At 37.3% G+C, this 19,073-nt stretch overlaps 1 protein-coding gene across 50 annotated transcripts in view; it reads right to left on the bottom strand.

The window, feature by feature from the left end:
* Positions 1–19,073, bottom strand: part of PTPRD (protein tyrosine phosphatase receptor type D) — a 2,126,684-nt gene that overhangs the window by 107,291 nt on the left and 2,000,320 nt on the right. For 29 of the 50 annotated variants that reach the window (XM_067041545.1, XM_067041519.1, XM_067041520.1 and 26 more), the window contains 3 exons: positions 17,915–18,027; positions 5,909–5,950; positions 5,304–5,401 (listed from right to left, as the gene is read on the bottom strand). In XM_067041545.1, coding sequence (XP_066897646.1) covers positions 5,304–5,401; positions 5,909–5,950; positions 17,915–18,027 — 253 coding nt within the window. The remainder of the gene's footprint in view (positions 1–5,303; positions 5,402–5,908; positions 5,951–17,914; positions 18,028–19,073) is intronic. The other 21 variants (XM_067041546.1, XM_067041530.1, XM_067041536.1 and 18 more) reach the window with 1 other exon arrangement.

Here is a 19,073-nt window from a genome sequence, read left to right as displayed (position 1 = left end):
GCCATGGCAGGATGTATTGTGGTCCAAAAAGTAATTTGTAAGTCAGCTGTTAGGCACTTGGAAGAAAATGTGCTGTTGTAACTATGTTTAAAAGGGAGATTATTTTCTCAATGTAGAAAATAAAGGTATAAAATCTATAACATACCTGAAGTACATTGCCCCCCCTGACAAAATGCTCCTTACTCCTGTTCTTCCTAATTACACTGTCAGTACTACCTTTGCTTCAGTACCTTTCCCGGTTCTTCATCTCACTCTGACCTTTACTGAATCCCAACAGCATTGCATTAGTACTTAGGATTAGCTTCTAGATGGTCTTCTTAGTATTTTGGGGGGGGTGGGGGACAGGGTATATATCTAACTTTGCCTTCTAGACATCCTGGAAATAAAGGTTTCTTATATGTTTTATATTCCTCTCAGCACTTAGCATGGTGCTTTTCCGCAGCAGTATGGTGGATAATTATTGGTTCCTCCTCCAGCTCAGAAATAACTTTGCTCTCTTCAATCCAAGGAAGGAACCAGATATATAGGGATGGGCTGTTAGCAGCTATGTCCTAATGCGTGTCTTCACAACCCAATGAGTCAACTGAAGTTCAGAGTTTGTTCTCTGGCATTTGGAATTTGACTGACAAGAATTGTCTCTTTCTTTAGGGGGACTCTATGTAAAAGAAAATATGATCAAAGGATATATTTTCTGTATGTGGGTGGGAGAAACAGAAGAAGCTGGCCTGTACAGGGGAAAGAATAGAGCAGCCCAGAGAAAAACACAAAGATGAGAGTTTCAGAGAGGGTGCTGGAAAATCTCTACAGTCCTCCAGTTTCAGATAACAGTTCTTTTTTAAATTAAAAAAATTTTTTCTTGAAGTATAGTTGGTTTACAATGTTGTGTTAGTTTCTGGTGTGCAGCAAAGTGGTTCAGTTATCTCTCTCTCTCTATTCTTTTTATAGACTCATTTCCAATATAGATTATTAAAAGATACTGAATATAGTTCCCTGTGCTATAGAGTAGGACCTTGTTGTTTATCTGTTTTATTTATAGTAGTGTATATCTGTTAATCCTAAGCTCCTAATTTAGGCCCCCCTCCTTCCCCTTTGGTAAGCATAAGTTTTCTATGTTTGCTTCTGTTCTGTAAATAAATTCATTTGTAACATTTTTTAGATTCCACATATAAGTGATATCATATGATATCTGTCTTTCTCTGTCTCACTTACTTTAGATAACAGTTCTTGAAGCATACCTGCATGGGTAGCCTTTGGCTCTATATAAATAAATAAATACATTTATAATAGATAATAGATAAAACAAACGACCCTTTATTTTCCATGAAGCAAACTCTAGGGGCTGTAGTTACTTATAACCAATCTAATATAAATAGGATTCATGTATATGATGTTGATAATGATAATGCTGACTGTGATGCCTGTCAAATGAATCTCATACACAGATATATTTGCCATCTTAGGAAATGGTGAAATGAAGATCAGAGGGTCGTGTGTGTGTGTGTGTGTGTGTGTGTGTGTGTGTGATTGGAGGGTGACACACACACACAATATTATTCAACCTTAAAGAAAATTGAGCCATTTGTAAAAACATGGATGGAGTTTGAGGGCATGGGCATCATGCTAAATGTAATAAGCCAGATAGACAAATACTGTATGACCTCACTTATGTGGAATCTGAAAAAAAAAAAATTTTTTTTTTTTAGAAATAGAGAACAGATTGGTGGTTGCCAGAGGCATAGGGTAGAGGATGGCAGAAATGAGTGAAGGTGGTCAAAAGGTATAAGCTTCCATTTTACAATTGACCCTTGAGCAATGCAGGAGTTAATACATGTATAATTTGTAGTTGGCATTTACCATTGAAAAATATCCATGTAGGGCTTCCCTGGTGGCGCAGTGGTTGAGAGTCCGCCTGCCGATGCAGGGGACACGGGTTCGTGCCCCGGTCTGGGAAGATCCCACATGCCGCGGAGCGGCTGGGCCCCTGAGCCATTGCCGCTGGGCCTGCACGTCCGGAGCCTGTGCTCCGCAACGGGAGAAGCCACAGCAGTGAGAGGCCCACATACCGCAAAAAAATAAAAAATTTAAAAAAAAAATAAAAAATTAAAAAAAAAAATCCATGTATAAGTGGACTCATGCAGTTCAAATCCATGTTGTTCAAGGGTTAACTGTATAAGATAAGTTCTGGGGATGTAATATACAGCATGGTGACTATAGTTAACAATAATGTATATTTGAAAGTTGCTAAGAGTAGATCTTAAGAGGTCTCATCACTAGAAAAAAAAATTTGTAGCTATATGAGGTGATAGATTGTAACTAAGTTTACTGTGGTAATCGTTTTGCAATATACACATATATCAAATCATTATATCGTGTGACTTAAACTAATACAATGTTAAATTTCAATTATGTCTCAATAAAACTGGGGAAAAAGAAATAAAATGGCCATTTCTAATTGCCATGGCTGAACTACTGAACCAGCATTTCTGAAGTTCGGACCAGGAATTTGGATTTTAATTAGGCTTCCAAATAATCCATTTATAGGCATTGGCTAAGAGGTTATTTGGCAAGACCTACACAACTATTCTGAATCAGTCTAAACATTCACCGGCCTGATGTACTGACTTTGACAGTGATACCAAATTTAAGGAGGACTTTGTTCCCTGCATTCTAGATGCCATCCTCAAATTGTGGACTTAAATTCTAGTAGGACTTGGCAGTCTCATTGCAAAAAATAAAAGTCTAAAGTAACTGTAAAGACCTTCAAGATGCAGTTATACTAATTTCTCAGGTTCCTTCTTCCAGCTGTCGTTGAATCCGATGTCTGAGTCCAATTTTCTTTACAGTAAAGGAAGTCTCTCACATGATCTAATAATACTGTGCTATAATTTAAACCTACTTCCTCCTATCCTGATCTCAGGATCAGTGCAAACAGGCTTCATGCCTTTAACTTCTGCTTTAGTCTTAGAATCAGAGTAACAAATTTAGCTTTACCCATCTTGAGAGGTCTGAGCAAACTTTAATCCATAGTGATTATGCCAAAATAATTACATGTTTGAAAGTAATGACTTGTGTTTGTTTTCTGCATTTTCTTTACTGAAAACCAATGAAAAATCTATTCAAATTTATATGGAGATAATGTGCAAAAAAAGTTATTTTTCGATGTGTTGCTCATGGCCTAAAATATTATGTAGAGGTCTTTATCATATTATCACAGATGAATACATCACTTAAATATCCCCTTCATGGCTGTTAAGGCACCGTAGAGTCAATTCATGCCCAGGGAGCTTTAATCACAGATCATCGTTGTGATAAATGGTAGTCAGTGTGGGCTATCATGTCAACGGCTACTGGGGGAGTTTTTAATGGGAATGCTGCCAGTATGCAGTTTGTAACTACTTTCAAGGAGCGCTTCTAATCTAATGGCTAAATGAGTATCATTAGAGTGTCTTTACATGTAGCATTTCTGGAGAAATTCCATATTTAAAGGAGGCCAGTTATTGTAGTCAAGGCATACAACTGAGATTGCTTGAATGATGCAAATACTGTCAATGGTATTGACAATTAATAGCTTATTAACAGGTTGAGCTATCAAGTTTTATTTTTTTTGTGACCCATCATATCACACATAGCGAAACACTAAGCATAACAATAACAACACTCATGATAACAATAAAGAGGAGGTTGGAGGAGTGAAAGATTCTGGTTGGTGAAAACTAACACTTAACTAAGAGTTTTTATGTTGCCCCAAATGGCATTCATCATATGCCTTGTTTTCTTTTTAAAACTCAATTTTCAGCCTCAAGCCTCAAACCAGAAACTACAGAAACTATTTTAAAGAATACTGCATAATTTAAAAAGAGCCTTTATGACTAAGAGGAAGAACAGGAAAGAAATAAGAAGCAGCCCATTTAGAAAATAAGACAATTCACAATCCAATGTGTTTCCTAAAATTGAAAATGTTCTCCTAAATGCTTAGAACAGAATACAGGAGAATGTAACTCAACCAATGAGCAAACAAACAAAATCTCCTTTGCGTTCTATCAGATATTTGACAAAGATGCTGGAGTGTGTAAATTGCATAAAAGGTTACCAGCTCTTGAAGGTGAAGGTACACGGGGCTACAGATATGTTTTGCTTAGCCAGCACAATAATTTAAATAATCAAAATTTGAAAGTTTAAAGACTTTAGAAAGTCCATGCAAATATCCAGACTGCCGCAGGTACCACTACGCCACGTTCTCTTACATGGAGCTTCTTCACATAGTTGATATCCCTCTAGCCACTTGAGGTTAGGGCTCCTCTTATGGTTTTCTAACCGAATATGACAGGGCAAAATGTTAGAGCTGCTAGGGACTGAGAGGTACCTAGTCCATCAGCCTCATTTCAGGTTGATAAAACAGAAACCAAGGGATGTAACAAGGATGTGTTTTAAGACTCCCACTAAGTAAATCAGAAACTCTTTATGGTAGAATTTGAACTTTTCCAAACAGTTTTGTTATTTGGCACAATTAGAAGATTTTAGTTGGACATGTTAATCTTGGGCTAAGTTAAACTTGATCTAAAAGATAAATGATCATTTTAGTTATGAATAATCCATGGACTGGTTTCACTATGGGTCCCTGTTTCTGAGAAATACCATAAATACCCAGTTTTACAACTTCCTGCTTGATAAACGCCACAATATCCAAATACCCAGACATATACAACAATTTTTTATTCATTTTCATCAAGGATTCACACAAAACCTTTAAGCATTCTGAAAATTTAAGATACCATTAAGTTCACCATTGCTTCAAAAACAGGCAGCTTTCTGCAAACATATTACTATCTTAATATTAGCCCTAATATTATTTAGACTGAATGGTAAAATCATGTGTATGTACTTAATAATTACTGTTTTTAGGCCTTGTAAAACTGAAAAAGAGTACTGGGAAATCTGCTTATTCCGTGTAATTTCTTTTTCAGCAAGCCTTCTGACTATAAATCAGTGTGTTTGGCACCCCTTTGGTATACTGGGAAGCTTATACGTTCAGTATAGTCTATGAACTTGAAATCAGGAAAGATAAATCAACCTCATTAAGTAACACCAAACACATATAAATAATTCAACACCTTTCAGAGTACAACTACTACATTAATTACACAGGTACTTTTAGGTTGGCTATTTGTTATAAACTTTTATATCAGATGCTGAGTCATAGTTAAAGGAAAAAGAACTGATGAAGTTAGTTTTTCAGAATATGGTCAAAAAGAAGAGGGGGGCAATTCTTGAAAATACTGTCAAGTATAAACACACTTAATTACCTCATATTCCTGGGAAAACTTCAAGTTGTCATTTGCTTTTAACCTTTCAATGTGATCTGCGAGTTCCAAGATAGGTATTGGAGGATGGCTAGCCATGCCTATTAAAAGGAAAGAATAAAGACATTTGAAAATGAATGAAGATGATGCTAACTGTTCCAAAATATAGAGAGTTCTATAGTTAGAAATGGCCTGAAAATATGTGAGTAGTAAAGATGTTTAATGTGAGGAAGCAGGCAGATAGTTTGGTTACTCAAAGCAGGACATGCTCTGGAAGGATGAATTTTGTAGCCAAATGAAAAGCTACCAAGCATAATCCCCAAACTAACACTCCTAGTGTGAAAGAAAGCGTTATTGTGCTATGAATCAATGCAGTTATAGCTCGTGGAGGAAACTGACAGTCAGGCTTGATGTCAACTTCTGCTTTGAGTAATGACTGTTATGTCATTTCAAACTCCTTCTCCTGCACTGTGTGAAATGGAAACTGTGTGGAATTAAGTGGTGTAAAGTGAACTAAGAAAACAGATACTGAGAAAGCCCTAAAAGGAAAAGCGTAATAGCTTGACAGGAAACATAAAGTGACTTATGCATAATCAAGGAAAACTAACTTGAAGAATGAAGGTTACCAGGGTAACCGGAATCATCTGAACCTGCAAAGGAAATGATGGTGTAAATAAAACAGAATGAATTTGTTAAAAAAAAATGAAATGGATAGTCTGATATACTTTTTAAAAGGACTCATAAAAATGCTGCAGGTTTTTACAGGATCCACTATACATTGTGACTAGATTAAGATCACTTTAATATTTCACAAACCTGTAGGTGACTGACATTCACATGCATACATGGACACAAAGAAGGACATGCACCACAGCTCACAGACACAAATCACTGATGACAAAATCAGGCACCAAACTGAGTTTCAAAAATGTTTTCACTCGTAGCAGATTGTAGAGACTGGGTTGCAGCCTTCTCCTGGACATTTATTGATGGCCACACTGACATGACAGCTTTGTGGTATTTTGCCCCAAGCCCCCATTATTTAACCCCCAGCAAACCTACAATCCACTTCAGGTGTAAACATCTTTGTCCACTAATGGGAAATGAATGCAGGAAAGGGAGCAAATGGTGAAAGGATGAAGAGGAAAAAGAAGGTAGAAAAAGAAAGAAAGCAATGACAGTGGGTGATACATCTTAGTTCAGTCTGCCAGCTGAAGGCATGTTAGATTCATAGATTCTGTTAACAATCCACCAATTTTGGTGATTCCTGTGTCTTTACAATGGTTTCTCATTTTTCATGTGATTTACATGTTACTTCTGCTGATTAATTTTTCAAGAGCACCATGAGAGAGCATTGCTGACTCATGTCTTAAAGATGTAAATTCCAGCTGACTAGAAAAACGTGAACTAGCATGCCACCAGGGAAGCCTCTGACGTAGAAAAAGAATGAGGGAGGGGCTCAAACTGGAAGCCATGTTGACATTCTGCCGTCCCTGGGACTCTCTGGAGGGTGTCAGGCTGTGGTATGGTGACCACTAAGTCAACACAATGTGTAATTACTTTATGGGTATTTTAGATATTGTGCTGTTATTGAAAGCCACCCAGTGAGTTCCTTTGTCTCAAATGCTGAATTATCAATGGTTTGGTAAGTTAGGTAAAAAACTATTTTGCTTCTTCCAATCATTTCAGCACTGTGCTGTGACAGGTGGTATTTTAGTGTTCATGGCTATGAAAGTCTGTTTTCAGTCAGCTAAAATCTTAATGGATGATCCAATAAAAATAAGTCAGCTTGGAAGTAGAAACTCTTTGTTGCTGATATAATTATGCATTTGGACCTAAATGTTGGAACCCATTTCTGAAACTTTTCCCTATAGATGGTAGAATTGAACTCATTTACATTTTGTGGAAGGAGAGGGTGGGTGACGGTGGTCTAATAATTCAAGTGATCTTATCCAGATGAGGCGCCCCCAATGACAAGAGTGGAAATGCAAAGGCACAAGAGACTCTAGGTTTATCTGGAAATGGAATGATGTGGACATCCATTACAGTGCTTTAACAGAGAAAATAATAGAGACAAAGATGTTTAGACCTTTTCGAGCGAATCGTGGGAGAGAGTTATTGTCATATATGGACTGAGTGGTGGTTTGGCTAGAGAGGGAGGACACAGAGCCAATCAGGGAGGCGTAGGGGACTGAATTACTGCTCAAAGCTGCAAAAAGTAAAGCCAGTTGGAGATGGGAAAAGTATTAGTATAACAGCAGTAGAAGACCATCATCATCAACCAAAGATGCGATCAGCATACTTGCTTCTGGCATGCACTGGCACATAGTCTGGAAGTATTACTTTGGAAGCTAATTACAGAGAAATCCCAGCAAACCTGCCCTGATCCATTACATTCTAATTCAGGATATGTATATATCACATGCAACGATATCGTGGCGTTCAAGAATCATTATTTATTTAAGACTTGACAGTATTGCACTGAAGTTCTAGGACAAGTAAAAATCGCAGAATGGATGTTTCACAGGAAGGGGAGGAAAGCTTTGTGGGAATCTGATGGTTCAGATTTCTTCAGGAGAAGAAATCATGGACTAGTATACTGAATATGAGTTCTACTTCTAAGTCTGCCATCTACTAATAGGGACAAACTTCTTGTTATCAGGCACCTCGGTTTCTTCTTCTGTGAAATAAAAATGTGAGGCTAGATAAATTCTGGAGTCACTTCCTTCTTTATAACTCATTTCTTCCTCAAGTAGATAGGATGTCTGAGCAGAGAAGGGTCTTGTGGATGTAATTCATATGTAAAGGTTCTAAAAGTAACTGTATCTTTTCTCTGAGGGGTGGGGAGCATTTACATTCTACGAAACAGAAAATATATGCAGTTGAATTGTCAACTTTTTGAATTAAGTTTAATACAATTTTCTTTAGCTAACCAAATTATGATCTTATGTATTCAAAACGAATAAATGTCAATGTAAAAATTATGATGAAGAATAAATGAGGGGTGAAACTCCTCCAACATGAAACTCTTATTTCCTTATTCCTTTTCATTATTTTATTTTATTTTTTATTGAAGTGTAGTTGATTTAACGTGTTTTGTTAGTTTCTGGTATATAGCAAAATGATTCAGTTATACATATACATATTCTTTTTCATATTATTTTCCATTATGGTTTATTCCAAGATATTGAATATAATTCCCTGTGCTGTACAGTAGAACCTTGTTGTTTATTTATTTTATATACAGCAGTTTATGTCTGCTAATCCCAAACTCCTAATTTACCCCTCCCCCCATCTTCTCCCCTTTGGTAACCTTAAGTTTTCTATGTCTGTGAGTCTATTTCTGTTTTGTAAAGAAGTTAATTTGTATCATATTTTTTTATTTTAATTTTATTTATTTATTTTTTTTGTGGTACGTGGGCCTCTCACTGTTGTGGCCTCTCCCGTTGCGGAGCACAGGCTCCGGACGCGCAGGCTCAGCGGCCATGGCTCACGGGCCCAGCCGCTCCGCGGCATGTGGGATCTTCCTGGACCGGGGCATGAACCCGCGTCCTCTGCATCGGCAGGCGGACTCTCAACCACTGCGCCACCAGGGAAGCCCTGTATCATATTTTAGATTCCACATATAAGTGATATGATAGTTGTCTTTCTCTGACTTACTTCACTTAGTATGATCATCTCTAGCTCCATCCATGTTGCTGCAAATGGCATTATTTCATTCTTTTTTATGGCTGAGTAGTAGTCTATTGAATATATATACAACATTTTCTTTATCCATTCATCTTCTGATGGACATTTAGATTGCTTCCATGTGTTGGCTATTGTAAATAGTGCTGCAGTGAACACTGGGGTGCATGTGCTTTTGCAAATTAGAGTTTTCTCTGGATATATGCCCAGGAGTGGCATTCCTGGATCATAGGGTAACTCTACTTTTAGTTTTTTTTTAAGGAACCTCCATACTCTTATCCATAGTGGCTACACCAATTTACATTCCCACCAACAGTGTGGGAGGATTCCCTTTTCTCCACATCTTCTCCAGCATTTATTATTTAACATGAAACTCTAGGTCGTGTCAGAAAATAATCACCAAGGGTCTGTTGCAAAATAGTGTTATACAGTTCTCCCCAAACTTCTCCATTATCCAACATGGAAAAAAAATTTACAGGATATAATCAAGCATGTTAGAATCTGAATGAAAAAGCAGACACTAAGAAAACTATGAATTTGACCTCACTGTGGTCTCTTTCCAATCTTTTGTCTGGCAACCTGGCTTTGCTCACAGTTTGTGAATCAGCGTTTTATTAGAACAGTGTTTTCACAATAGCACAATTTGAGGTGTTTTAAAATTCCTTCTTTCCAGGCCGCACACCTGGCCAATTAACTCAGAATAGCTGGGTATGGGAGCCAGACCTTGATATTTTTAAAGTTCCTGGGTAATGAGTGTCAGTCCTTTGGGAATTTTTGATGGGGGCAGGGGGCTGTAACTTTATTTTTTTCGTTCAATAATCAGAGTTTATGAGAATGAGATCAGCTTTCTCCTGGTGATACCCTTGAATCTGCTCTAAGTCTCCATTAGCAAGCTTTAGTGCTTTAGTTATTATTAACAAGAACTTGAAGTGCAGCTCACAGATGATGAGGATGCCAGGGTCACGACCTCATCAGTTCAAAGCTACAAATGCGCAACATAAATGCATTTTAAAGGCACACGTTGCATCTGAGCAGAGTTTTCATTCTGAAGCTATGATACGACAATATACACTGTCAACATGAAAAATGACAGATGTAGTCACTGAAATCTGCCTTAGGTTGGAGGAGAAAACATGATGGCTACTTTTAACACGGTACATATTTGTGACAGTAACTGCATGGTGGCTTCCTTATAAGATGTAAAACTTTAAAATCGTGGCATTGTAAGCTGAGAGGTGTCTTAGAGATTACTTAGTCCAGCATTTTCATTTTATACAAGAGGGCTCTGAAGTCTGGAAAAGTTAAGTGACCTGTATATTTTAGCCCATCTAGTCAATTACAAAATCTTAAGTGGTTTTGGCATCTTTACTGTTTTATTTCTAGAATGGAAGTTACGATCTCCTCAAGCAGGGGTCAAGGTTTCCAGTGGCTCAAGCGGCCAGGTCGGTTAGGTAAACGATTAAAGATAACCAGGTACTGAACAGTAAACACTTTCACAAGTAATGTACTCCTCCGCGTTTCTGTGCAACAAGGAGCCTTTTGTGCAACAAGCTGTCTTTCATTTCTCTACTTTCAGTGGAGTCTCAGGAAAGAGAAATATTTCTATATTTTTTCAAAAAGTAATAATAATAAGCTTTAGATGAATGGCGACTGAACTCTGTCTCAATGTCAGGGCCATCCTTAGGGCTGGTGTAGACTGTGGAGAACTTCTAGAAGGGTGCAAATCTCTAGCAGATATCTTCCAGGTAGTACAACAAAGCCAAGAGGGTGAGGCTTCGCAGGCTCTCAACAGCAACTGAAAACCCAGATAATTATGTGACTTTCCTCTGTTTTCACTACTGACTCAAAATTTTGTTGAAATCCAGTAGGGGTCACAGAAAAGACCTTTGGAGGCCACATTTGGCTGACAAGATTGTGATCTCAGTTTTAGAAGAGCAAAATGTTCCTTTGGTGTGTGAATTAAAATCAAAGAAGGTTGAGAGTGATAGGCAGCGTGTTTGTGTCCACAGGTACTGGGAGAGACAGTGGTGGGTGGGGGGCGGGGAACGGGACAGTGTATACTTCTCGCATGATTTACTCTCTGTGGGTTCATCTATCCTCCCCTCCCCTCTCGCATTAATGCCACCAGTAAGGAAAATGAAGCTCAGAGAGGTCAAAGGACTTGATCAAGGTCATCATTATCAGTAAAACTATGGCTATGTGGGGAATTTGATCCCAGACCTTGTCAATTCTCATTTAGGGAACTTCTCGTTATGCTATGCTGTCTCTTAAATCATTGAACACCCCTGGGAGAGTGGTGCCATGTACATAAATATGGGCTTGTGAAACTGTTTGGGCTACTTATTCAGTAACAAAGGAACATAAACGACCCTCAGTTTGAGAAAATGTTTGAGAAAATGTGTCAATAACGTACTAGTTTCACTTAGAAGGTATGCCTGTGTGAGTGGTGGGGAACAGGTAAAGGGCCCTTATACACACACCTGCATTTTTTAGTTACTTCTTAGCAAAACTTTGTGAGCTTCCATGAAAATATTTTGAATGTATACCTTTAGTTCATGTTAAAAACTGTAGTGCTATTCAGCAGAAATTAAAAAAAAAAACACCCTAATTTCCCATGTTTTTGCTTTTCAAATGTTCTATTTTACTCAGTCAGTAATGTAACCAACAGTAAGTTTTAAATGACCTTTTTATCTGTAGAGAAATGTTTATCAAATACTTGCCATATTTTTTAAACTTGCATTAAATACCAACAGGCACTTTACAACTTTATTATAACAGTTTCGTTAAGTGGAGGTTTTGAGGTCACTAAGAGTGGTGGAACATCTTTTAGATGCTTTTTCCTGATAATATTTATGTGTGATAATGCAGTAATACTCTCTTCATGGTTTTCCTTTCCAACAAATTGTGATAAAGGCTGAAGAACAGGTTGTGGTCGTGGAACAGGGAGAAGTTAATTTGTTCATCAAATCAGAAGTATACCTACCTGACTTAATAAATCATAGCAACTTAGTTTATAAAATATTTTTCAGCTTTTAACATAATATGTACTACTTAGCCTATCCTGAATAACTACAAATACTCTATGTTTACAATGTGCCTCACAAATGAATGGTAAATTAAAGACAAACGAGAAGACTGATTTGTAAGGTTTAATTGCTTGTTGTTACAACAGTGACAGTTTGACTTAATCCATGACTAGGATCATCATTAGGGGAAAGATACTACAAGAGTGCTTTTTCAGGTAAGCACTATATGGCATAATTAAAAATCATTTTTATGTGGGATTTCTCAAACTGAAGAATTTGAACAAACTGTGTTTCTTTATATCAGAAATATACCATTTATATAGCATAGATTCAATGAACCAATGTTTCTGAAATATAAGATAAAAAGAATACATCTGGTGTTCTTAATCTAGATCATATGCCTTAGTTTCCTACATTACAAAATATGAATATAAGGAGATATATATGTAAAGATGGATCTTGTTAGCCCTGATCCATTTAATACTACTAATGCATCAGAAGAGATGTCTCAAGAGCTTTCAAAACCACTCAGTTGCTGTGCAGACATTTCTGCTGCTGATACTGCTATTTCGAATACGTTAACTTTTTATGAGTTTGTTTTTGTTTTTCACAGCCCATCAATCTCCTACCATCCATGTATGCTTTAGGGCAAAACATATTAAGGTCATCCACAAAATGAAAATGAGGCTTTTATGTTGTAACATCTGATCATCTATTTTTTAAATCTCTTTTCCTAAAAGGTGCAAGTACAAACAGTAGAGGTTTTTTTAAAATAAATTTATTTATTTTTGGCTGTGTTGGGTCTTTGTTGCTGCGTGCGGGCTTTCTCTAGTTGCAGTGAGCGGGGGTACTCTTCATTGTGGTGCACGGGCTTCTCATTGCAGTGGAGCACGGGCTCTAGGCACGCGAGCTTCAGTAGTTGTGGCATGTGGGCTCAGCAGTTGTGGCTTGCAGGCTGTAGAGCACAGGCTCAGTAGTTGTGGCACATGGGCTTAGTTGCTCCACGGCATGTGGGATCTTCCCGGACCAGGGCTTGAACCCGTGTCCCCTGCACTGGCAGGCGGATTCTTAACCACTGCGCCACCAGGGAAGCCCCTAACAGTAGAGTTTTGTTTTTGTTTGAAAAAAAAAAAAAAATTTTTTTTGGTGGGGGAAGGGAGGATTCTAAGGAAGAGGTACAGATACTGGGAGAAAGATTTTGCAGGAAAAGAAAATTCTAAAAACTTTGGACCAACCAAAGTGGGTTGGTCCTTGGGGAGAAGTTTGCAGGCACCAAGAAAGGTGGTGACTAGTGTACCATATGATGCGATTAGTTATATGTTCCTTTACACCTTTTTTTATCCTACAAAAAAAGCTTATTTCTTTAAGATGCTGAACTTCTAAATCTGCTTTGTTGGAAAAAGTAGAAATCGGAACACATATCAGTCATTTCTTTGGTTTTCTGATAAATCACCATCTTTTGACAGTATTATATTTATCTTAGTCATTTTGTGCAATTCTAGAGGCCACTGCCCAGAGGGGCTACTCGGTACGTGAAAGCTTTTTACAATACTTCAAAAATATTTGTAATTGTCAGTCTCTATCGAAATGGTAAATGTGCCTACCCTAGGACTCTGCCATCACACTTCCAGGTGTCTATCATTCAGAAATAACAACAAGATGTGAAAAGATCTGGGCTCAGTACTGCTCATTACAGTACTATTCGTAAGAGCAAAATATAGGAAATAACTTAGCATCCATTAATGAGGATTGAGTTAATATATTCTGTGACATCTGTAGAACAGAATAACATCAATACTCTTCACCTGTTAAAAAGGAGGTAAAACCTAATACAGTAACTTGGAAACAGGTCTATTTTTATGTAGTTACATGTTAAAACAGGAAATTTCATGTATATGCATCTGTCTATATACCTGCTATATATTTTATCATTTAAAGAACTGTATATACAGATTAAAAATTCTGGAAGGATATGCATGGAGCTCTATATGGTAGATATTTCTGGAGGGTCAAATTGGAGTAGTTATAGGAAATCGTTTACTTTTTATTTTAAATATTTCAAAAGAAGAAAAATAAGTGGTGAGATGAAGAGTAATTTTTCTTTTCTAACAGTCTTTTTTTTTTTTTGCCTTTTACAACTTATGAAGCTTTTCAAACACACAAAATGTAGATAATATAATGCACAACTGTATAGCAATAACCTACGTGTAACAATTGTTAACAAGCTTATTTTCTATTTAAAAATTTTTCCTCAATAAACATAATTAAGAAATGTTGATGGGGGGATTATAAAATGACTTGGAAATTTTTTTAACAGAGAAAAAGAAAAGCTTTCCTCCCAACAAAGAGTTCACTTTTGTTTAACATGTAACTCATCTCTCAGCCATCCTAACACATACCTAGTTCCCACTGTCTACAAAGATGTATAAGGCTTAACAGAAGTTTCACTAAAAGCATCTTTTATAGGTGAATATTTTCTTCCCTTCCTCCACAGATCTTAAAGGCTTGTAAAAAATTGAGGAGCAGTTAATAATTCTAGAAAATTCTTCTACTACAGCTCATTTACTCACTTTGTCCATTTTATTCCATTACCCACTTGAGGTGATAAGTCTCACCTTAGCTAAATGATCCCTTCTTATGATCCCTTCTACACCTAGCTCTCGATTTTACATTGCTAAGTCATTGGTGACACAGCAATGCTACTTCAACTGACATATTCCACACCAGTTCTGACTGTCCCCACACACCAATACTGATGACTCAATGTTGTAAACCATACTCTCCTAAGAGATTAGGTAGTTCAGGTTCTTGCAAATACAACCTGGCTGTATACTGCCATCTGAACTTTAACAGACAGATAAATATATTCGTGGAAAATACCTACAAGCATAGGTACCTGCTTTTAATTGGGGAAGCATGAGCCTTCCTTGTCCTGTTCAGTTGCTTGAATACAGCGTTTCACAAACAGAGGGACTTGATTATCACCCCAAATTTGGTAACTGTGCTACAGCAATGTTTCTCTCCACACCCCACAGCCTCACAAAGATGGTTATTGGGGAAAGAACAGATTTCTCCGTGTACACTTTGTGCCTTAGCTGAGCAGCAAGGGACAAAATTCTGACCTTTTCCTTTCCCTGACCCAGAGACAGATGTGTTTGTGGTACTGCAATTAAGGAAAGAATTCTTTGAAGTACTTAATTTCAGAATACTGTATTTATATGAAATTTAAAATGTATGTTTCAGTATCTTTGAAATATGAAGCAGAATTTGGGGGAAAAATGTCTGACTCTTTAAACCTAGACTCTCCAACAAGAGTAAGTAACTTAAAATGTAAATCGATTTTTCATTCACAAGGTGAATACTTTTAAAGGAAAGTAGAACTAAGGATCAGTGAACTAAGCAATATGTTTCCTTTACCTTCTGAAAGACCTACTGAATTTCAAGTGATAATGTGAGTTTGACATTTTGTCATCTACAACAGACCCATCAGAAGTGGAAATCAATTTGCTTTCATGAACAAGTTCTGTGCTAGAGGCTGGTTATATAAATCACAGGTTTCTGATTTCATTGAAAATCCTGGATTGTTAATTCCCTACTTATGCATGCCACTAAGAAACATTGTCAAATTCTGTAACGTTTGTGGAGAATTATATACCCAAAGGTATGATGTATATAAAAGCACATTTCAAAAAGTGAAGGGCGAATGGTTTAAAATCCAAAAAAATAAGTAAAAATTAAAATTGTTTCCTGTGCAACACCTAAGAAAGGTGCTTTCGAATAAAAGGATCATTTTATTTCATCATCCAGGAAAGCCCTTGGTTATTTGTGAATCAGGGAGGAAGAAATAGCACAACACAGTTACTTGGTTAACAAGCCCAACTTCTGCTCTCATCCCGTTGGCAAGTAATTGAGGAAATTCATAGCCACTGGCCGGAATCCATACCGGCTGAAGAAAACTGTAACGTTTCTATGAATTTCACATTGACAGCTAGGTACAATTGTCTGTGTACACTGGTCAGATTTTCAGGACAGCAGGCCACATCACAGAGCTTGGGAGGCACGTAGACTATTTCAACAAATCAGGCTTAAGCAGACTGCTTACCTGAGTACAGCATAATGCTGCCTCAGTGAACAGATGTGCTAGGATCTTGGGACAATTTCTCCTGTTCTATTCTCTTCCTCTACTAAATCACCTCTCTCCTTTTTACTGTTTGCCTACTTTATTCTACTATCCATTTGAGGTTATAAGTCTAATCTTAAATGATACCATCTTATATACCTAGGTCCCCATTTTAATTTGGTAAAGCCATGGGTGATACAAGCAATGTCACCTCAATTGTAACCTTCATTCTCCTTTCCAGTGACTTACATGGAATTTAGCAGGTTCTCTCTCTAAATGGATCTCATATTCCCACATACATTGGGGAGATTAGATTCTTTATAGAATTCTTGAACATGGAGGTGTCTTGGTTAAAGGCGTTTATATTTCCCTACCTGCAGCCACCAGAACTCTGCTAATAATCCTTTCTACACAGTTGCCATTCGTGTGTTGATGCCTGGAAACATTCTCTGATGGCGCTGGGGGTGGTGAGGGATAGCACTCCCACTGGCTCTGTTCTTTTGGGGCTACTGTTGCCTTTATACTCAGCCTTTTAAGTAAATTCCCATACGGGAGATTTGGGGCCATGTGAAAATTTTCTTTTACTTTTTATGCTGATGAAGGTATATCTTTTGCTTTTTAAAGAACAAACCTCATTTGAGATAGAATGTTAAAAAACAACCCACTTCTATGATGACTTGTATAGCCACAGTAAAAAATGCCAGGCATTTCTTTTAACTGAATAGTTTCTAGTTACTATGACATATCTACATGTAAGATAAAAAATATGCTAAACACAGTAAACTGTATTTTCAATTCAAAGCAATTCACTGCAAATGTGTAGTTTAATAAAATCTGTGGTGTACCATAGTGTGAAGAGAATATCCATTTGACACACAGAAAAACTTTCAAACAATTTGGGGTGCAATACTACCATCAAATTTTAATCAAATAGACTTCTTAGATCAGCTCTTTAATTTTGTCCATTATCATTAGGTATTAAGACAGTGCCACTCAGTTTTATGTTTTTAGCTCTCTCTACTCTCCATTATTTGCCATTCATTTGGCATAAATAAGATTTAGGTGAAAGAAAGCAAAATAGAGCTAGCCTTGAATTAACGATACTGTACAAAATGCCCCTCAGCAGGAATAATATTTTTCCTCTGTTGAAGCACTTAATGTTCTTTAATTTAAGAAACAGACATGTTTTTCTTATCCTCAGTCACTTAGTGTGTCTCCCCAGTAAGAAACCGAAATTGGTCAGTGCGATTTAGTTTAGGTAATATTTTAAAAGATACAAATGTTTTCCTCATTTTGTTTCTCCTCCCTCCCTTCCCCTTTCTTTCAGAGTAACACAGACACAAATTAATAGGGGACTAGAGAAAAAAATATATTCTTTCTCAATGGGATGAATGAGGCGACATCCATCCATCCATCCATCCATCCATTCATTTGCTGTATAAGATGAGAAACTGAATTCTTTCCAGATAGGTGTCATTGAAAATAGTCAACTATGCTAAGCCCATAAAAATGGTAGATATTCTTAAGACTATAGTTTTTCCAAAATTTGAAGGGAAATTTTTTTTTTTTTCTTTTTTCCACCCCACCTCAGATTTACACAAAGAATGTAATTTCCTTTCAAGACATATGTTTTGGTGAGTCTCAATAATAGTAAAGTAAAAGAGGAGGACAAAGAATTGTTTGAAATAAAGTGATCTATTCATATCTCAAGGCGCTATCAACGGGGCTATAAAACTTTCAGTAAACACTGTGTTACGGACAAGAGGAGTCATGCCTCTTACCTGGTGTTTGGAAATTAAGGCGCCTCAGTTCTACTGGGTCTGTTGGATGGTGTGAAGGGACCTCCTTACTGTTCGGTATGCTGCTCTTTCTAGAATCAGACTCTGCCCTCTTCCTATAGGGAGAGAATAAAAATTTAAGAGTAAGACAACCAAAAAAATGGAAACAGTTTAAAAAAAGCAGTTATGCCCCTCCTAAACCCCCACCCCCCATTTTCAGGTTTAAAACTTTTTGACTTTTGTGACTTTGTTCAGGTTACTTATTTCTCTCCTAGCCTACAGTATTTCCTCAGGTCCGAAATTTTTAAGTGGATCATCTCAAAGTCGTCCTTTATCTCTGGATTTAAATAATTCAGTGATTCTGCCTTTAGGCTTAAGGAGGTGTTGGTGAGATAGGTTTGGAAACTTGTTCAGCTTTTCTCCCTCATCCACTAGTTCTATTTGTGAGGGATAGGATAGAGTAACCCTAGTAACCAATACTAAAATTGTGGTTGCCATGGGAAAAAACTCAGAGAAACTACTGGGTCTCAAGCTAAACAGCTAAATCTGCCCCCCTCCTTTTCCCTTTAGGATACGTGACTGGTGGCTACCAAGTGGACCTGCCCTGGATTTTCCCATAACCAGATAAATACAGTAAGTACATTTCTAAGATTTCAAGTTAACCTAATACCTGGTAGGAGAATCAGGACCACACAAAACCAACATCCCTTGTCTCTTTTCAAATTCCAAGGAAAAAACACTATTGGCCGTTTATGGTGTCAAGCTAACTATCTTTGCTTAAGGTGTCATAATGTAATTTTAATAAATGTCTATGCAAGAAATGTGAGTTTTTTTCACAAGATTTCTTTATCTTGTGAAATAATAATCACAGAGTAGTAGCTAGCTATTTTCTTTAAGGTTGAATTAGATTAAAAACTCACTTAACTAATGGAGAACTTTTCAAACAGTGCTTTATTCCAAATACAGATTCCAGCAATCTCCAGGCCGGAGGCATAATCCTAGCATCTCACCCCTGCTCAGAGCAAAGGCATTCTTATTTGGAGAAAGGGTGCAGCAGTATTTAGGAACTCTCCCTTTCTCTTTTTGATATGACGGTGGTACAGCTCGTTAGTGTTGCTGTGGCAGTGGGCTCTCATTCAGTGCCACCCAGGTCGTTCCACGG

This window comes from Kogia breviceps, chromosome 8 (genome assembly GCF_026419965.1).
Source record: "Kogia breviceps isolate mKogBre1 chromosome 8, mKogBre1 haplotype 1, whole genome shotgun sequence".
Taxonomy (NCBI): Eukaryota; Metazoa; Chordata; class Mammalia; order Artiodactyla; family Physeteridae; genus Kogia; species Kogia breviceps.
This window is presented reverse-complemented; position numbering and strand designations above follow the sequence as displayed.